Genomic DNA, 20,243 nt, shown 5'->3' with positions numbered 1-20,243 from the left:
GTGACTATACCAAAAAACATTAAATTGTACACTTGAAATGGATGAATTATATGATATATGAATTATATCTCAATAAAACTATTAAAATATTTAATATTGTCAACTACAGCAATGAATGTGGCTATTGCATGGATGAAGAGGGAGAAAACTTAAAATAAGGATGCTGAAAGTAAAGAAACATAAGAAAAATGAAGATATCAGGAAGAGAAAAATAAGAAAATTGGATTGGAAAAGTCAAACTGATGGTTGCTAAACAATAGGATAGGGGGGGAAAAGGCCAGAGGAATCAAAGAAGAGAATAATGAGAAAGATAATACAAAGTAATAATGAGGAAAGATAATACAAAAGAAGAAAAAAGAGAGAGTATTAAGAAAAAAGGAAAATAGGAAAACAAGAGTAAATGTAAAAGGGAAATCTTGATGAAGAAACTATATTAGAAAATAAATAGGGAAAGATGAGAAGAAATTAAGACTAATTCTCCATAGCAAATGCTCAAAAAATATTCTTAGTAAATAAGTAGAAAAAAGATTGCTATGGTTTATCATCCTCAGTATCATTTGCGTTTTCTACAGATAGCACATCTGTGGTTTCTGAGCCTGAATAATACAGATTATAATAATGATGCAAGAAATGACATCCAAAGGAGCTGTGATACTTTACTTTTACTTCCTTTCCCAAGAGTTAAAAGAGTTGGAGTGGAGGAAGCAGATGTGGTTCAAGCTGTTGAGTGCCCACTTCCCACATGGGAGGTCCCAGGTTCAGTTCCCAGTGCCTCCTGAGAAAAAAGACAAACAGCAAGCAAAACAAACAAAGAAACCAACTCAGGGAAGCCAATGTGGCTCAGTGGTTGGGCGCTGGCTTCCCACAAATGAGGTTCGGGTTCAATCCCCAGCCCCCAGGACCCTAAAATCGTTGGGGTGGGGAAGGGAGGGTAAAAAGGAGAGAGAGGGAGAGGAAGTCCATTTTGAATAAGCTTTTGATGGCAATACAGAGAATTCTCTCAGGTGAGTTTTTGAAATCCTGCTTTGCTTTTCCCTTCCACAATTGTCTAAATCAAGCAAAAGGCCAGCAAGATTCATTAACAGATTACAAAATATTTACACCTAATATTCTGTATTTTATTACTACTAGGATACAAAAAATAAATAAAACAGTCAAGTTTAGAGGCAATGTCAGACAGGATGGTGGAGTAAGACACTCTAGGGTTTCATTCACCTACAGAATTTTGAACAAGCAAAAACTGGCAGAACCATCTTTCTCAGAGCTCTGAAAATACCTAAAGTGAACACTGAGTCAAGAATGAGGCAACTTAAAAGTGGCTGCTGTGAACATCAGTGTTCATGTCTGTTGGAGTCTCTGCTTTCAGTTCTTTTGGGTGTGTATATATATATACATATATGTATATACAGAGAGAGGTGGTATTGGATTGGATTGTTGGGTCATATGGTAGTTCTATGCTTGACTTTCTGGGGAACCACCAAACTGTTTTCCACAGCAACTGTACTATGTTCCCATCAGTGGCAAATGGGTATTTCTATTTCTTCATTTCCTCTCTAACACATGTAATTTTCAGTACCTTAAATATATCATACCACTTTCTTCTCACCTCCATGGTTTCTGATGCAAGGTTGGCACTTTTATCCAAGCTTAATGTCTTGAGAGTGGGGAATGGGGAAGTGGATTTGGCCCAGTGCTTAGGGCGTCCGTCTACCACATGGGAGGTCCACGGTTCAAACCCCGGGCCTTCTTGACCTGTGTGCAGCTGGCGCATGCACAGTGCTGAAGTGCGCAAGGAGTGCTGTGCCATGCAGGGGTGCCCCCCCGTGATCGGGAGCCCCACGCGCAAGGAGTGCGCCCCGTAAGGAGAGCCACCCAGCGCCAAAGAAAATGCAGCCTGCCTAAGAATGGTGCCGCCCACATGGAAAGCTGACACAACAAGATGAAGCAGCAAAAAGAAACACTGATTCCCATGCCGCTGACAACAACAGAAGTGGACAAAGACGACACAGCAAATAGACACACAGAATAGACAGCTGGGGTGGGGGGAAGGGGAGAGAAATAAATAAATAAATCTTTTTTTTTAAAAAAAGAATGAATTGGCAAAATGGCCAAATATATATTTTAAAAAATAAAAATAAAAATAAAAAAATAAAAAAGGATAATAAGAGGATCCTATAGTCAATTATATACCAACAAAGTAAATCAAATGGATAAACTGGAAAAACACAAATTAAGAAGAGTGATTCAAGAAGAAGAAGAAAACCTCAACAAACCAAAAACAAAGTGATTGAATCAATAATCAAAAAATCCCCTCCCCCCGCCCCCAAAAAAAATTTGGTCCAGGTGGCTTCACTGGTGAATTTTACCCGGCATTCCAAGAACACCTGTTCTTCTCAAATTCTTCCAAATAATTGAAGAGGAGAGAACACTTCCAAACTCATTCTATGAAGCTCTGGCATCACCCTAATTCCAAAGCCAGATAAAGATTTCACAAGAAAAGAATACCTCTTATGAATATAGATAAAAACATCCTCAACAGAATACTAGTTTACCAATTTCAACAGCAAATTAAAAGGATTATACACAATTACCAAATAGAATTTATCCTAGGAATGGAAAGGTGGTTTAAAGTAATACATCACATTAATAGAATGAAGGAAAAAACCACATGATAAATTGATGCAGAAAAGGCATTTCACAAATCCAGCAGTTTCATGATTAAAACACTCAGAAAATTAGGAATAGAAAGAAATTTCCTCAACCTGACAAGGAGCATACATGAAAAACTCGTAACTACCATTATATTAAATGGGGAAAGACTGAAAGCCAAGGATACCCACTTTCACCCCTGCTATTCAGAATTGTACTAGAAGTTCTAGCCAGAGCAATTACTCAAGAAAAAAGAAACAAAAGGCATCTAGATAGAAAGAAGTAAAACTATCTCTCCTCAAGATGCCATGATCCTATATATTAAAAAATTCCAAAGACTCTACAAGATAGCTTGTAGACTTTATAATTTGATTGGAAGGGGGAGCGGAAAATGGGAAGTTATTGCTTAATGTCTGCAGAATTTCTGATTCAGGGTGTTGAAAAAGTTTTGGTAATAGATGGTGGTGAAGGTAGCATAATATTGTGAATATAATACCACTGAATCGTATACTCTTTTTGAAATTGGCCAAAATTGCAAATATTATGTTGTATATATGTTACCACAATAAAATGTTCTAAAAAACACAATACAGTCAAGTTCAAAGCAAAGAAGTAAACCTTATACCAGGCATCTCTCTACATAAGCCTTTCCCCACCTTCACCCTATAATGCCCTTCTCCAGTAGGTGATTAAGACTCTTAATAACTCCCTTTTGTGAAAAAAAGATAAAACAGAATAAAGCAACACTACTTAAAGTAGTTTCTTTGTGTATTAGTCAACCAAAGGGGTGCTGATGCAAAATACCAGAAATTAGTTGGTTTTTATAAAGGGTATTTATTTGGGGTAGGAGCTTACAGATACCAGGCCATAAAGCATAAGTTACTTCCCTCACCAAAGTCTATTTGGAGCAAGATGGCTGCTGACATCTGTGAGGGTTCAGGTTTCCTGGGTTCCTACGTTCCTGGAGTTTGCTTTTCTCTGGGTTCAAGGTTCCTTTCTTCCTGGGGCTGGCTTCTCTTTCCTCTACATGCTGACTTCCTGGGGCTCCAGCTTAAGTCTTCAGCATCAAACTCTTAACATCAAAACTCCAACATCAGAAACCCTTACCTCTGTTCTTTGCCATGCCTTTTATCTGTGAGTTGCCACCCACCAAGGGGTGGGAACTCAACGCCCTAATGATAACTCAATCATGCCCAGATACAGATCAGATTATAAGCATAATCCAATATTTCTTTTTGGAATTCATCAATATTAAACTGCTACACTTTGTATCATATATTCTATGGAGTGGGACGTATACACCTAGCTTTGATATGATAAAAGTAACTCTGAAATTTTCCATTTTTAAAAATGCAAATACCTCATGTTTCCAAATTATGTAAAATTTCTGTCATTTTATTTGCTGTTTTAGGAATAATCATAATTTGACACCAAGTTGGAATCTTAAAAAACAAGGTTTTCCATTATGTCTTGAAAAATCCAGGGACAACATAAAGCACTACTGCAACAGTGTTATGAAGTACTACTGACCACAGGCTACTGATTATCTCAGGCAAAACAAGATTTTGCAAAGACCTTCCCTTAATTGACTGCTGACATTAGGTATAAGAGCTTTCTAATGTATTTTTAGTCTCCGTAGTCTTCCTGTTAGATCTTTGTAATCCTGTAGATATTTGTAACTGGCTTAAGGACACCTTGTTTGATGAGAATTTCTGAGTCTGACATTTTTCCATTCAGAATTGGTAGCCACTAGTTCCTTAGAGAGTGTCTTTCAAAATCTGTGGACAGTTTTGTGCAGTTATACCATGAGAATAGTATAAATGTGCAATTATATGATGAGAATGGCATAAATGTCATAAACACTGAAGTTGAATGATACAAACCAATATCTTCACAAAGGCTTTTGTGTTGGCTCCCTTGATGGCCACTCTCCTGGGAGGAAGCCATGCTGCATCTTAAAATGCACTTTAAAACAATATCAAAAACAAAACAAAACAATATCAACCGAGTAATTTATAATTTTGAAGACTAAAAACCCAGCTTCACTCTTGCATTCAAGGACACTGATAAGTACTGCTGCTAACACTATAATATCTAGAAATACATTGCTTCAGATGCTTAGAACTTAACACAATTCCTGCAAAGCCATGATTGGGTTACCCACAATGTCACTGTTGCTGAATTCATACTAATGGATTTTCTGCTGCTTATTCTCTATCAAGATGGATGTTTCTCTCTCAGAATCCTCATATTTTTCAAACTGCAAGGGAATTTTGATGTAACCCGTTACGTGATCAGCACGTTATCTTAAATAATTATCTTACATAATTTCCTGATGAACTATTAACTCTTTTATTGAGAGCTCAATTCCCACGTGTGTTATGGATAGTTGTTACATCTGAAGCTGCTCCTTTGATTTCTAAGACATGTAATTATGTGGTCTCTCTGGGACTTTTCTTGATTAAAATGTTAAAGTTATACTCCTAAAGGGATTCATTGTAAATTTATTCTGCAATTGTTATCTAAAAAATTCCAGAAATTTCATAGTGCAAGTATTTTGTTGAGAATTTTTGCCTCTATATTATACATTAGAGAGAATGGTCAGTAATTTTCTTGTAGTATCAAAGGACAGACTCTGTCCTTTGCCATGCCTTTTATCTGTGAGTCCCTCCCACCAAGGGGTGGGGACTCAACTCCCTAATGATGTGGCTCAATCAGAGCTCTAATCATAATTTAATTATGCCCAGGTACAGACCAGATTACAAACATAATCCAATATCTATTTTTGGAATTCATAACCATATCAAACTGCTACAGGCAGTTTGTTGTTGATGAACTCCCTTAGTTTCTGTTTATGTGTGAATACTTTAAACTCTCCCTCTTTATTTATTTATTTATCCCGCCGCCTGTACTGTCTGCTCTCTGTGTCCATTTGTTTTTTTGTTTTGTTTTTTAAAGATTTATTTATTTATTCTTTATTGCTCTCCCCTTCCCCTCGCCCCAGTTGTCTGTTCTTTGTGTCTATTTGCTGCATGTTCTTCTTTGTTCGCTACTGTTGTCAGCGGCATGGGAATCTGTGTTTCTTTTTGTTGCATCATCTTGTTGTGTCAACTCTCTGTGTGTGCGGTGCCATTCCTGCGCAGGCTGCACTTCCTTTCGCACTGGGTGGCTCTCCTTACAGGGTCTGCTCCTTGCACCTGGGGCTCCCCTATGCAGGGACACCCCTTCGTGGCAGGGCACTCCTTGCGCGCATCAGCACTGCACATGGACCAGCTCCACGTGGGTCAAGTAGGCCTGGGGTTTGAACCGCAGACCTCCCATGTGGTAGATGGATGCCCTAACCATTGGGCCAAGTCTGCTTCCCTCTCTGTGTCCATGTGCTGCACGTTCTTCTGTGTCTGCTTGTCTTCTCTTCTTGTCTTATCTTTAGGAAGCACTGGGAACTGATCCTGGGACCTCCAATGTAGGAGAGAGGCACTAAATCACTTAAGCCACCTCAGCTCCCTGGTCTGCTGCATCTCTCACCATCTCTCCTCTGCATCTCACTTTGTTGTGTCATCTTGCTATGCCAGCTTTCTGTGGTGTGGGCCATCAGCTCTCTGTGGTGTGGGTCAGCTTGCCTTCACTAAGAGACCCCAGGAATCAAACCCAGGGCCTCCCATATGGCAGATGGGAGCCCAATTGCTTGAGCCACATCCACTTCCCCTCTCTCCCTCATTTTTGAAGGACAGTTTTGCCTGCTCAAGAATTCTTGGCTGGCAATTATTCTCTTTCAGTATCTTAAATATATCATACCAATGCCTTCTCACTGCAGGGATTTTTGCTGAGAAATTGGCACTTATTGCAGTTCCCTTGTATGTGATGAATCACTTTCATCTTGCTGTGTTCAGGATTCTCTCTTAATCTTTGGCATTTGATATTGTGATTAGTATGTGTCTCAGAGATGTCTATTAGGATTTATTCTGTTTGGAGCATATTGTCCTTATTGGACAGGTATATTTATGTCTTTCATGAATTGGGAAATTTGGGGCTAGTTCCTCAAATATTCTTACTGCCCCTTTTCTGTTCTCTTCTCCTTCTGGGATATTCAGGACATATATGTTTGTGCATTCTGTGCTGTCATGCAGATCCCTAAGAACTTACTCGATTTTCTGCATTTTTTTTTCTATCCTTCTGTCTGCAAGATTTTGATTGTCCTGTTTTCTAATTCACTGATTCTTTCTTATGACTCTTCAGATCTGCTGTTGTATGCATCTAGGGAAGGAGTTCTTAACCTTTCTTGTTCCACAGACCCCTTTGCCAGTCAGGTGAAAACCATAGACCCCTTCTCAGAATGTAGCGGCAGATAGTTTTATTACACTTAACTAGTGTTGGGTCTAACAACTCCCATAATTTTGAAGTATGGATGAGCATAAGTGAGTTTTTGAGATATGCAACACTGTAATGTGATATGAAATGAATACTACTGTAACTTATTGCATAAATTCATTAGTGAAGGAAATACTAGATTTAGGTTAGAGGTCAGAGAAAATAAAGATAATAAGTTGATTTTTTTCAGTGCAAGCTCACAAACCTGCTGAAATCTCTCTACAGACTCCTTGGGGAATCCCTGGACCCCTGGTTAAGAGCCCCTGCTCTAGGGTATTTTTAATCTCTTCTATTGTTTATTTTATTTACACAGTTTCTGTTATCTTTCTTTTTATATTTTCAATTTCTTCTTAATGCTCACCCAGTGTTTTCTTCATATCCTTTATCTCTTTAGCCATATTTTCCAACATCTCCTTGAACTGATTTAAATTTGTTTGAACATCATTGATTACTTGTTTCAAATTGTGTCTCTGCAGTTTTAATTTGACCCTTTGGGCAATATCTTCCTGTTTCTTAGTATGGCTTGTAATTTTTTACTGATGTCTAGGCATCTGCTTATCTTGATGAATTTACTCTGAAGGTCAGTTTCTCTCTTACCTAGGCTTTTATTGTTGATTGGTGTTGTGTTAAGGCTCTCCTTAGACACTTGCTTAAACTTATTCTAGACCTTCAGAATTTTCCATGTTCAACTGATTTTTCTAGCTCTTCATCTGATTATTGTCCTGGATATGCAGTACAATTTTTAAGACTGCTTCTACACTCTGATTTATTGGACTTACTCCACTCAGCTAACATGGAGTTGAAAAATGTCAACCACCACACCATGGAGCCTAGAGTGCCTACAACTGAAAGCAGGAGTATTGCATCCAATATCCATGTGGAATCTAAACCCCCTCTTGACATAGATGTGGAATGGACACAACCAAGCCAAGGTCCATAGGAAGGAGGAATACAGTAAGGATCAGAGTGGACTTAATGATATTCTATTCATGAACTATTGTGGTTAATAATTGAGAAAATGTGGCATTGATGTGGAAAAAGTGGCCATGGTGGCTGCTGGGTGCGGGGAATGGGAGGAAGAGAAGAGATGTGGAGGCATTCTCGGGACTTGGAGTTGTCCTGGGTGGTGCTCCAGGGACAATTGCCGGATGTTGTATGTCCTCCCATGGCCCACTGGATGGAACGGGGGAAAGTGTGGGCTATGGTGTGGAACACGGGAGGTGGGGGCAAATGGGGACCTCATATTTTTTTTAATGTAATATCTTTTTTAAAAAATGAATAAATTGAGTAGAATTTGAAAAAAGAAAAAAAAGACTGCATTATTCAATTGTTTCACCCCTGGGAGAAAGCTTCCTTTCCTCTGATCCTTATCTGGGCATCTTGATGCGTTGTGTTTGTTTTTGTTTTGCCTCTCTATATATATAAATTTTTTTTCTTCTTCTTTATTTTCTTTTAAATTTTACATTCGAAAAATATGTCCCTATATACCCCCACCCACACCACCCCTCCCACACCAACAAACTCTTCCATCATTGTGGCACATCCACTGCACCCGGTGAATACATTCTGGAGAACTGCTGCAGCACATGGACAGTGGTCCACATTGTAGTCCACACTCTCCCCCAGTCCACCCAGTGGACCACGACAGGACACACAATGTCCAGCATCCATCCCTGCAGCGCCACCTAGGACAACTCCAAATCCTGAAAGTGCCCCCACCCCATATCTCTTCTTCCCTCTCCCGACCATCAGCAGCCACTGTGGCCACCCTCTCCACATCACTACTACAATTTCTTCCCTTACTGATCAAAATAGTTCCCCAGCAGAACACCAGAAAGTCCATTCTAATCCATACTCTATTCCTCCATCTTCTGGACCTGGGGTGGCTATGTCCAGTCCCCCTCTACATCAAGAGGGGGTTTAGATTCCACATGGATGATAAATGCAATTCTCCTGCTTGCAGCTGTAGGCACTCTTGGCTCCCTGGTGTGGTGGTTGACCCTCTTCACCCCCCTGCCAGCTGGCCAGGTTAAGTCCAAGAAACCAGAGGATAGGAGCTGCAAGTCTGCTGAGGCCCAGGGCCTGGCTGTCACATGGACAGTTCAGAGATTGAGGTCTGAGTATACACCAACCCAAACGCCAACCACAGGTCCAGTAAAAGTAACAGAAGAGGTATGTGTAGAAAGGTTATATCTGAGTCCAACTCCATCCCACTCAAGAACACAAACTCCAAGGTAGGCCCAACTGACATGGCTCTGAACTCCAGAGCCATCTGCCTTGACCATAGCACCTGTGGGTCCCTGCATCCCTCAGAAAAACCAGCACCTGGGTTTCCATCTACCTTGGCTGTCTCTGGTACCCTGCTGAGGCATGCATAAGCATCACCCCCTGATGACCTCCCGAGTCTTTTTTGGAGACTCTTAGCCATATAAACTCACTGGTCCTTTCCATTTCCCCCTTTTTATCCAAAGTCAAAAAGCAGTTTTTAACACTTGATGTTACATGTAGGCTGAGATATTCTGCCTGAGTTGACCTCTTTGTTCATGGTCTTTTTGTAGTTACATCATCAGCTGGTGCTTGGTAGTAATCCCTTGGTGCCAGGGAGGCTCATCCCTGAGAGTCATATCCCACACTGAGGGGAAGGCAATGCATCTACATGCTGAGTTTGGCTTAGAGAGTGGCCATTTGAGCAACATGGAGACTCTCAGGAGGTAACTCTTAGTCACCCCCACAGCTATAGACCTAGTTCATATTTCAGACACACAGGCACATAATCAGTGCCATCAGTATCAGGGGCTCATCATTGGACCACCCACCTTTATTGATTTTTGCCATTGCACTTGGGGGATTGTTGTTGTTCCATTGGGGAATGTGATAGAGCTCCCCTGGTCAGGAATTCAGCACTCTCTCCTCTTTCATTTCCAACTGAAACCAATATGAAAATATTCAAACATTTTTATGTACCCTGTATACATGCCCTGGAGAACTCCCTCCCAACCATGTGCCCCCTATCAATAACACCCCACACCAGTATTCCTCCCCCACCATAGTTGAACCTCTCTTCAGTCCAAAACTTCTTCAAAAAGGAAGCCCAATATATTGCCAGGTTCCATTAATAGAAAAATGGAATATAGTGATGGGTTTAAAGGTTAGATACAGAATACATAGAAATTTAGAAAAATTAAATAGAGGAAAAATAAATTGGGATATCAAAGAAATGAAAAAATGAAAAAGCTTTGTTTTTGACATTTTGCCTTTCATCACTGCTACACGTGTTGCCCTGTATGTACAGTGGCAAGGCAATTTCTTCCATTTCTTCCTCAGTGTCTACCTCCTTCTTTTTTTTTTTCCTGATTATTAAGTTTCTCTTGACATAAGTTTTAGATCACAGTAATTCACATATACAATATATGGTACTCCCACATATCCAACATCAAACCCTTTGTCCCTTCCCCAACAGTGATCTTTTTACATGTTCATATTATATTTGCTGCAGCTAATGTACAAATATTGAAGCGATAGCTTGCAAACATGGTTCCATTTGGGTTTACATTATGGTTTTTATTTTAGACTATACAATTTTCTAAATTTTTAGTTGTTTTACATTATGGTTTACATTTTATCCTATAGACTTTTATACATTTTTGGTGTAATTTAACATGACCTATATCCAACATGGCATGATCTTTTGAAACACTTCCATTGCCCCACAGTTACCCTGATTCCATTTATTCAACACCTCTTTCTCCTTCCCTCAGGACCTACCGTGACAATCAATCTTCATTACTTGAGGGACCATATTCAGAGATACTTGCAAAAATATTAAGGGCTTGACATACTTGACTGCCCTAACCCATTGGGAGCCACCGATTCTCTCAAGAGATACAATTCCCTCTGTTTGAGAACATCAATCCTCCTGAGGATGTGGGTATACCTTCACTCTCATTGTATGGGTCTCCACCCAATGATATAATCCACTATGACAAAATGAGCCCTCACACACTCCCCAGAAGCTTGCCCTGTGTCATATGCCTCTCCCTTAAGCATCCCAAACAGGCAACCTTCCATATTACATTCTCTAAAGAGTTTTCTCTGCACCACAATTTCAACCACATACCTGACAATCTCCCATGATCTAATGTTCCCCGCACCCTCTCCCCAATTTCTTGGGCAATCTGACCCATTCTCCCATCCCTAGCACCCCTAAAGCCCACACAGCCCCACCCAAAGGTATCCCAATGCCCCCATTTTATCCCTTCCCTGTACAAAAACTTACCTCCAGCTTATCATAGATTTCACCCAAGTAGCTGTCTGCTCACAACCTTCCTCTACCCTCCAACTACCTTGAAGTTTATCATCCAGTCTCTAGCTCTCTGAGACAGCTTGGTTTACTTATTTCATATCAGAGAGGTCATGTAGTAGTTGTCCTTCAATGCCTGGGTTGCTTCACTCAACATAAGGTTCTCAAGATTCATCCATTTTATCACATGTGTTTGTACTGTATTTGTTCTTATAGCTGAGTAGTATTCCATTGTATGTATATACCACATTTTATTTATCCATTCATCTGTTATTGGACATTTGGGTTGATTCCAACTTTTGGCAGTAGTGAATAGTGCTGCTATGAACACTGGTGTGCATATATCAGTTTGTGTCCTTGTTTTCAGATCTTCTGGGTATATACCCAGCAGTGGAATTGCTGGGTTATATGGCAAATCTATAGCTAGTTTTTTGAGAAACCGCCAAACTGTCCTCCAGAATGGCTGGATCCTTCTGGATTCCCACCAACACTGGATGAGTGTTCCCATTCCTCCACATCCTCTCCAACAATTGTAGTCTTCTGATTTTTCGATAGCTGCCAGTCTTATGGGAGTAAGATGGTATCTCATTGTTGTTTTGATTTGCATTTCCCTAATAGCTAGTGATTTTGAGCATTTTTTCATGTGTTTTTTAGCCATTTGTATATCATCTTTGGAGAAATGTCTGTTCAAATCTTTTTCCCTTTTTTTGAAGATCTATTTTATTTATTTATTTCTCTCCCCTTCCCCCCCACCCCGGTTGTCTGTTCTCTGTGTCTACTTGCTGCATCTTCTTCTTTTGTCCGCATCTGTTGTTGTCAGCGGCACGGGAATCTGTGTTTCTTTTTGTTGCGCATCTTGTTGTGTCAGCTCTCCATGTGGGCAACCCCATTCTTAGGCAGACTACACTTTCTTTCACACTGGGCGGCTCTCCTTATGGGGCGTCCTACTTGCGCATGGGGCTCCCCTACGCAGAGGACATCTCTGCGTGGCATGGCACTCCTTGTGCACATCAGCTCTGCATATAGGCCAGCTCCACACGGGTCAAAGAGGCCCGGGGTTTGAACCGCAGACCTCCCATGTGGTAGATGGACACCCTTACCACTGGGCCAAGTCCGCTTCCCTTTTTCCCTTTTTTTAAATGGACTGTTTGTCTTTTTATTTTCAAGATATAGGAATTCTTTATATATGCAAGATATAAGTCTCCTATCAGATATATGGTTACCAAATATTTTCTCCCATTGTGTAGGCTCTCTTTTCACTTTCCTGACAAACTCCTTTGAGGTGCAGAAGGCTTTAATTTTGAGTAAGTCCCATTTATCTATTTGTTCTTTTGCTGCTCATGCTTTTGGTGTAAAGTTCATGAAGCCGTTTCCTATTACATGGTCCTGTAGATGCTTCCCTACTTTGCTTTCCAAGGTCTTTATGATCTTGGGTTTTATCTTTAGGTCTTTGATCCATCTTGAGTTGATTTTTGTATAAGGTGTAAGTTGGTCATCCTCTTTCATTCTTTCACATATGGATATCCAGTTATCCAGGCACCATTTGTTGAAGAGGCCATTCTCTCCCACTTGAGAGGGTTTGGTGGCCTTGTCAAATACCATATGGCTGTGTATATGAGGATCTATATCAGAACTCTCAATTCGGTTCCATTGGTCAGTGTGTCTCTCCTTGTGCCAATACCATGCTGTTTTCACTACTGTAGCTTTGTAGTATGTTTTGAAGTCAGGTAGTGTGATTCCTCCGATTTCATTTTTCTTTTTCAATATGTCTTTGGCTATTTGGGGCCTCTTTCCTTTCCAAATAAAGTTCATAGTTTTCTCTAGTTCATTAAAGAATGATGTGTTGATTTTTATTGGGATTGCACTGAATCTGTAGATCAGTTTTGGTAGGATAGACATCTTAATAATATTTAGTCTTCCTATCCATGAACAGGGAATATTCTTCCATTTATTGAGATCTTTGATTTCCTTGAACAGTGTTGTGTAGTTTTCTGTGTATAAGTCTTTTACCTCTTTTGTTAAGTTTATTCCTAGGTATTTGATTTTTTAATTTACTATTGTGAATGGTATTTGATTCCTAATTTCCTCCTCAGATTGCTCATTATTGGTGTACAGAAATGCTACTAATTTTTCTGCATTTATCTTGTAACCTGTGACTGTACCGAACTCATTTATAAGTTCTAGAAGCTTTGTTGTAGACTTCTCAGGGTTTTCTATGTATAGGATCATATCATCTGCAAATAGTGAAATTTTGATTTCTTCCTTTCCAATCTGGATGCCTTTTATGTCTGGTTCTTGCCTCAGTGCTCGAGCAAGTACTTCTAAGACTATGTTAAATAGGATAGGTGATAGTGGGCATCCTTGTCTTGTTCCTGATTTTAGAGGGAAAGATTTTAGGATTTCAACATTGTAAATGATGTTAGCTGTGGGTTTTTCATATATACTCTTTATCATGGTAAGAAAGTTTCCTTCTATTCTGATCTTTTGCAGTGTTTTTATCAAGAAAGGGTGCTGTATTTTGTCGAGTGCTTTTTTTGCATCTATAGATATGATCATGTGATTTTTTCCTTTAATCTGTTTATGTGGTGTATTATATTAATTGATTTTCTTATGTTGAACCATCCTTGCATACCAGGAATGAATCCCACTTGGTCATGGTGTGTAATTTGTTTAATATGTTGTTGAATATGATTAGCAAGTATTTTGTTGAGGATTTTCACGTCAAGGTTCATTAGAAAGATTGGTCTTGTGGTGTCTTTGTTTGGCTTTGATACTAGAGTAATGTTGGCATCATAGAATGAGTTAGGCAATGTTTCTTCTGTTTCAATTTTTTTGGAAAAGTTTCAGCAAGGTTGGTGTTAGTTCTTTCCGGAACGTTTTGTAGAATTCACCTGTGAATCCATCTGGTCCAAGGCTCTTTTTAGTTAGGAGGTTTTTTAATGACTGATTCTATCTCTTTACTTGTGATTGGTTTGTTGAGACCATCAACTTCTTCTTTTGTCAATGTAGGCTGCTTATGTGTTTCTAGGAAGTTGTCCATTTCCTCTAAATTGTTGTTTTTGTTGGAATATAGTTTTTCAAAGTATCCTCTAATGATAGTCTTTATTTCTGTTGGATCAGTGGTGATATCTCCTTTCTCATTTCTTATTTTGTGTATTTGCATCTTCTCTTTTTTTTCTTTTTTTTTTTTAAGATTTTATTTTTTTTAATTTATTTAATTCCCCTCCCCTCCCCTGGTTGTCTGTTTTCTGTGTCTTTTTTCTGCATCTTGTTTCTTTGTCCGCTTCTGTTGTCGTCAGCGGCACGGGAAGTGTGGGCAGCGCCATTCCTCGGCAGGCTGCTCCCTCCTTCGCGCTGGGCGGCTCTCCTTATGGGTGCACTCCTTGCGCGTGGGGCTGCGCTACGCAGGGGACACCCCTGTGTGGCACGGCACTCCTTGCGCTCATCAGCACTGCGCATGGACCAACTCCACACGGGTCAAGGAGGCCTGGGGCTTGAACCGCGGGCCTCCCATGTGGTAGACGGGCGCCCTAACCACTGGGCCAAAGTCCGTTTCCCTCTTTTTTTCTTTGTTAATCTAGCTAAGGGCTTGTCAATTTTATTGATTTTCTCAAAGAAGCAGCTCTTGGTTTTGTTTATTTTTTCAAGTGCTTTCTTATTTTATATTTCATTTAGTTCTGCTATGATCTTTGTTATTTCTTTCTTTCTTCTTCCTTTGGGGTTAGTTTGTTGTTTTTTAACTAATTTCTCTAAGTGTGCATTTAGTTCTTCAACTTTAGCTCCTTCTTCTTTTTTGATGTATGAATTTATGGCTATAAATTTCCCTCTCAGTACTGCTTTTGCTGTACCCCATAAGTTTGGATATTTTGTGTTATCATTTTCATTAGTTTCAAGATAGTTATTAATTTCTTTTGAGATTTCCTCCTTGACCCACTATTTTTCTAAGAATGTGTTGTTTAACTTCCAAATCTTGGTGCCAAATCTGGGTCTCTGGCCCTTGCAGATTTCTAGCTTCATTCCACTGTGGTCAGAGAAATTATTTTGTATGATTTCTATCTTTCTGAATTCATTGAGACTTTTTCTGTGGCCTAGCATGTGGTCTATCTTGGAGAATGTGCACTTGAGAAGAATGTATATCCTGCTGTATTTGGGTGTAATGTTCTGTATATGTCTATTAGGTCCAGCTCCTCTGATACATTGTTCAAAGTCTTTGTTTCTTTATTGATTCTCTTTTGAGATGTTCTGTCCAAAGTTGATAGAGGTGTATTAAATTCCCCCACTATAATTGTAGAGTCATCTATTCCTTCACTTAATTTTTCCAGTGTTTGCCTCACATATTTGGAGGCACCCTTGTTAGGAGCATAAATGTTTACGATTGTTCTTTTCTTGAAAGATTATCCCTTTCTCTAATATGTAGTGTCCACCTTTGTCTCTTACAACAGTTTTGTATTTAAAGTTTATTTTGTCTGATATTTATATAGGTACACCTGCCCTCTTTTGGTTATTGTTTGCTTGTAAGATTGTTTTCCAGCCTTTCACTTTCAACCTCCTTGAATCCCCGGGCCTAAGATGTGTTTCTTGCAGACGCATTTAGATGGGTCATATTTCCTTATCCAATCTTCCAGTCTGAGTCTCTTGATAGGTGAGTTTAATCCATTGACATTCACTGTTATTACTTTCAAGGAATTACTTATATTAGCCATATTTTCTTTGGACTTGTGTTTGTCATATTCTGTTTGATTTTTTTTTTTTTTTTTTGTCTTTTTAGTTGCTCTTACACTTTCCTCCAACTCTGTCTCTCTTGGTTTTTTCTTTCTTCCTGCAGAACTCCCTTTAGTATTTCTTGAAGGGCAGGATTCTTGTTGGCATACTCTCTTAGTTTCTATTTATCTGTAAATATTTTGAACTCTCCATCATTTTTGAATGCAAACTTTGCTGGATAGAGTATTCTCGGTTGGAAATTTTTTTCTTTTAGTACCTTGACTATGTCATACCACTGTCTTCTTGCGTCCATGGTTTCAGATGAGAAATCAGCACTTAATCTTATGGGGCCTCCTTTGTATGTGATGTTTCTTTTTTTCTCTTGCTGCTTTTACTATTTTCTCTTTGTCTTGAGCATTGGATAACTTGACAAGTATATGTCTTGGGGTAGGCCTGTTGGGATTTATACTGTTCAGGGTGTGTTGTGCTTCCTGGACATGTACATCCATCTCCCTCAATAGGTTTGGGAAGTTTTCAGCCATTATTTCCTCCAACACCCTTTCTGTCCCCTTTCCCTTCTCTTCTTCTGGGATGCCTATAATATGTATGTTTGTGTGTTTTGCATTGTCATTCAGGTACCTAAGCCCCTGCTGGATTTTTTCTATCTTTTTATCGACCATTTCTCCTATCTGTTTGATTTCAGATGTACTGTCTTCCACATCACTTACTCTTTCCTCTGCCTCTTTGAGTCTGCTGTTATTTCCTGAGAGTGTATTTTTGATTTCTTGAATTGTGCTGTTCATCACCATCATATCCATTACCTTTTTGTGTGTGATTGCAATTTCTTCTATATTCTCTCCAATTGTTTTCTTCATAGTCTTAATCTCTTCCTTCACCTCATCAAATTGGTCCCGAATATATGTTTTGAGATCTTTAATTACTTGTTTGATGTTCTGCTTTTCTTCCTGGTTTTTAGTTTGTTCATTGGATTGGGGCATGTTTTCCTGATTATTGGTTTGGTTTGTAGTATTTTGTTGCTATCCGGTCATCATTTTATCTTGATGGGTTTAGTCAGTTGCTTAGCTTCTTTGTCTAGTTTGGAGTTTAATTAGTTGTTGTTTTTGCATGTGTGTTAAGTCTTCTCTTTGTCACTTTGTTCTTCTTATTCTATTTCCTTGTTGTTGGCTAAGTTCACTGGGGACAATGCATCCGGGGACTACAGGGCCCAGAAACGTCACTGCACAACTGACAGTTCAGGAAACACCACTGCCGCTAGCCCCAGGGGGAAGGATCCCACCAGTCCACAGCTTCCAAACTCCGTACTTGTAAGCCACAATTCTACCTTTAGCAAGCACCACCTCCACCACTCCCTCTCCAAATCGATGTCCACACACCCTGCAAGCTCCCAAGACAGCCCGCTCTGGCAAGACTCCAACCCCACTCAGCTGCCTCTTCGCAGGAGAGACCATAACGTGCACTCACTCAGACACCATCTTGCCCTGCCTCCCCTCTCTCTATATAAATTTAGCACTCCTTTCATTGCCTCTAGCTTCTTTTGTCTGTAGGGCAAATTCTGGGAGGAAGGTCACCCCAGAGAGGGCAAAGACAGTATTTCCCAGCCAAAATTGGGCTAGGGACTCACAATAGGGGTGCTCACCAACTCCAAGGAGCCCTAGGGAGAGGGTAAGGAAAGTCACCAGAAGTCTTTTTGACAGTTCCCCAAAACTACACTTTCCTGGTGCAGCAGATGTTGCTCTTCAGAAATCTGTTCCCCATATCCCTAAGGAGGTACTGTGTCTTTAAACTTTCATTGTCTCTGCCCCTGTCAAGGGTAGGGTTGAAACAATGGCCACAGCCATCCCTGTCTGGGTTGGATTGAAACAGTGGCTTATAGCCAGGATCCAGTGATCCAAATTCACAGATCACAAGCTGTGATCAGTGCTCAGCCAAGCTCTTCCCTGTTCATGGGGAAGACAATTTTCATGTTCCTCTCCACACACAATAGCCAGCCAGGGACTGGTTCCTAAGGCAGTCCTCCTTTAGAGTGGGGGGATGGATGCTGGCAGCCTGGCGAGTGAGCTACTTTACCACAGTTTCTCAGCCTCTTCTTCCCACTCCTCCCTGGGTGTTGTACGGTGCTCCCCCAGCCTTTGGAGCCCTAGAATAGTTGTTTCAGGCAGTTTCTGCCTGTGTGCTAGCTGGTTTGGATGAGGAGTGAGTCCTGGAGCTCCCTTTTTTTGATGGATGTTAAGATATTAGCTTTTTGACAGTTCCTCCAAGGATTAGTATATTAGGATATATATATCCTTTACCTTGTTTCCCTCAAGGTGAAATGAAAACCCTTTAGTATAATATATAAATCCAAAGAAGCAGAGTGATTGACATCTAACTCTTCATAGTATTCCTGAGCAATCATTGAAAGCACAAAGTTTCCCTAAATTTAAAGTCAAGCCAGAGTGAATTACCTGTTAAGAAATCTTGGAAGGGACATACACCATCTGTTGTTATACTGAACTCTTTCATTTAACCGTGTTCCTGTTAACATTTTCCAATTGTAGCAGTTTGATATTATTGATAAATTCCAAAAAGAAATATTGGATTATGTTTATAAACTGGTCTTTTTCTCTGGGCATATTAGATTAAATTGGATTCATAAGTTTACTTGATTAAGTAATTATGTAAACCACTTGTGCCAGTAGGATGTTGAGTCCCCACCTACTAAAGGCATGGCAAAGGACAGAGTTAAGGGTTCTTTCTGTTGGAGTTTTGATGTTGGAGTTTGATGCTAAAGTCTTAACCTGGAGCCCTGGGAAGTAAGCACCAGAGGAAAGAGAAGCAAGCCCCAGGAAGGGAGGAACCCAGGAAGCCTGAACCCTCACAGATGTCAGCAGTCATCTTGCTCCAACACATGAAAATAGATTTTGATGAGGGAAGTAACTTATGCTTTATGGCCTGGTATCTGTAAGCTCCTACCCAAATAAATACCCTTTATAAAAAACAACCGATTTCTCGTATTTTGCATCAGCACCCCTTTGGCTAACTAATACACCAATTAAGGGCATAAATAATGTCTGTGGAGCAACAAAAGGGAGTAATAACAGAAAGAAGCAGCCTTTAGACACAGTAATTTATTACAGTTAAACACCATTGAACAATATATATCTTCCTATAGCAAAAAAACTTAAAGAAGCCCAAAGTTTACAAAAGTAAAAATCATTCACAAATATATAAGTACTTGGAAAATCATAACATTTTTTAAAAACTACATGACAATTCTAAGCTTCCTTATTCTTTCTCTGCCAGCTCCTCTTTAGCCTGTGTCCAACTCCTTACCTGATTTCATGGTAAGAATGGAGCTCTGGAAAGGAAAGAGGATTGGGAATGAGCAATAAGGAGCTTAAGATGAAATGGAATAAGACCACAGAAATCTGCCTTTTGAAGCTTTCCCACATCCTTGTCTGCAGCTCATTAGTGCTTGCCCTTCCCTAGTCTCCCTTTCCTCAGGCTACCCTGGCCTCTGCTATGGCCTTCTCTTTCTCTCCACTTCACTCTACTGGCAGCAGTATTTTCCGTATTTGAATATAATCCCACATGGTTACTGGATACACAAAATCAGGGGTGACAGCAGCCGCATCACTACTCTCATAAGATCATTAAAGACATGCTTTAAAATTTCATTGACAGGTCTGAGACAGTCAGTCAGGCAATCCCAAACCAAGAAGAAGTTTGATTTGTTTTATTTCTTGACTTTTTCCTCTCACAGTTTTCTGTTCATGCCTCTAATTTTAGAAGTTATTAGCTAACATCTTAACATGAACTTGGCTGAGGACATGATCTTGCAGGGATGAAACAAACTAAAATGAGGTGTGCTGGAGGGAGCTAAAAAGGGCCCTAAAATGATACATGGCGGGCACCATTTTTACCTCCTTCAATTTCTTTTCCTAGGGGGTGCCTTAGGTACATGTGAGCTACTAGGAGGTAGGAAAGTAATGAAAATTAAACATTTAGAATACTGAATTTGTCAGCATTAATCTAAGATTTCCTAGAGAGTATTCTAAGATTCATAAGTAGTCTTAAGAGCGTGTACTAATTAATTTATTTATTACTAATGAATAAGTTCAATGACTGACCATGTACTATGCTTAGGTATATTGCCAGCTGGAAGGAAATGGCTACAAGCAACTCTTCAGCAAACTTCAAAGGTAAGTGATTATTTAGCAATACT

The 20,243-nt window shown here is 39.8% G+C and overlaps 1 protein-coding gene across 4 annotated transcripts in view; it reads left to right on the top strand.

The window, feature by feature from the left end:
- The window catches only part of C27H11orf65 (chromosome 27 C11orf65 homolog), a 149,474-nt gene that overhangs the window by 113,183 nt on the left and 16,048 nt on the right, over window positions 1-20,243 (top strand). For 3 of the 4 annotated variants that reach the window (XM_058289105.2, XM_058289106.2, XM_004470852.4), the window contains one exon: window positions 20,165-20,220. In XM_058289105.2, coding sequence (XP_058145088.1) covers window positions 20,165-20,220 — 56 coding nt within the window. Of the gene's footprint in view, window positions 1-4,060; window positions 4,198-20,164; window positions 20,221-20,243 lie in introns of those variants that run through there. The other variant, XM_071212316.1, reaches the window with a different exon arrangement.

This window comes from Dasypus novemcinctus, chromosome 27 (genome assembly GCF_030445035.2).
Source record: "Dasypus novemcinctus isolate mDasNov1 chromosome 27, mDasNov1.1.hap2, whole genome shotgun sequence".
Lineage (NCBI taxonomy): Eukaryota > Metazoa > Chordata > Mammalia > Cingulata > Dasypodidae > Dasypus > Dasypus novemcinctus.
This window is presented reverse-complemented; position numbering and strand designations above follow the sequence as displayed.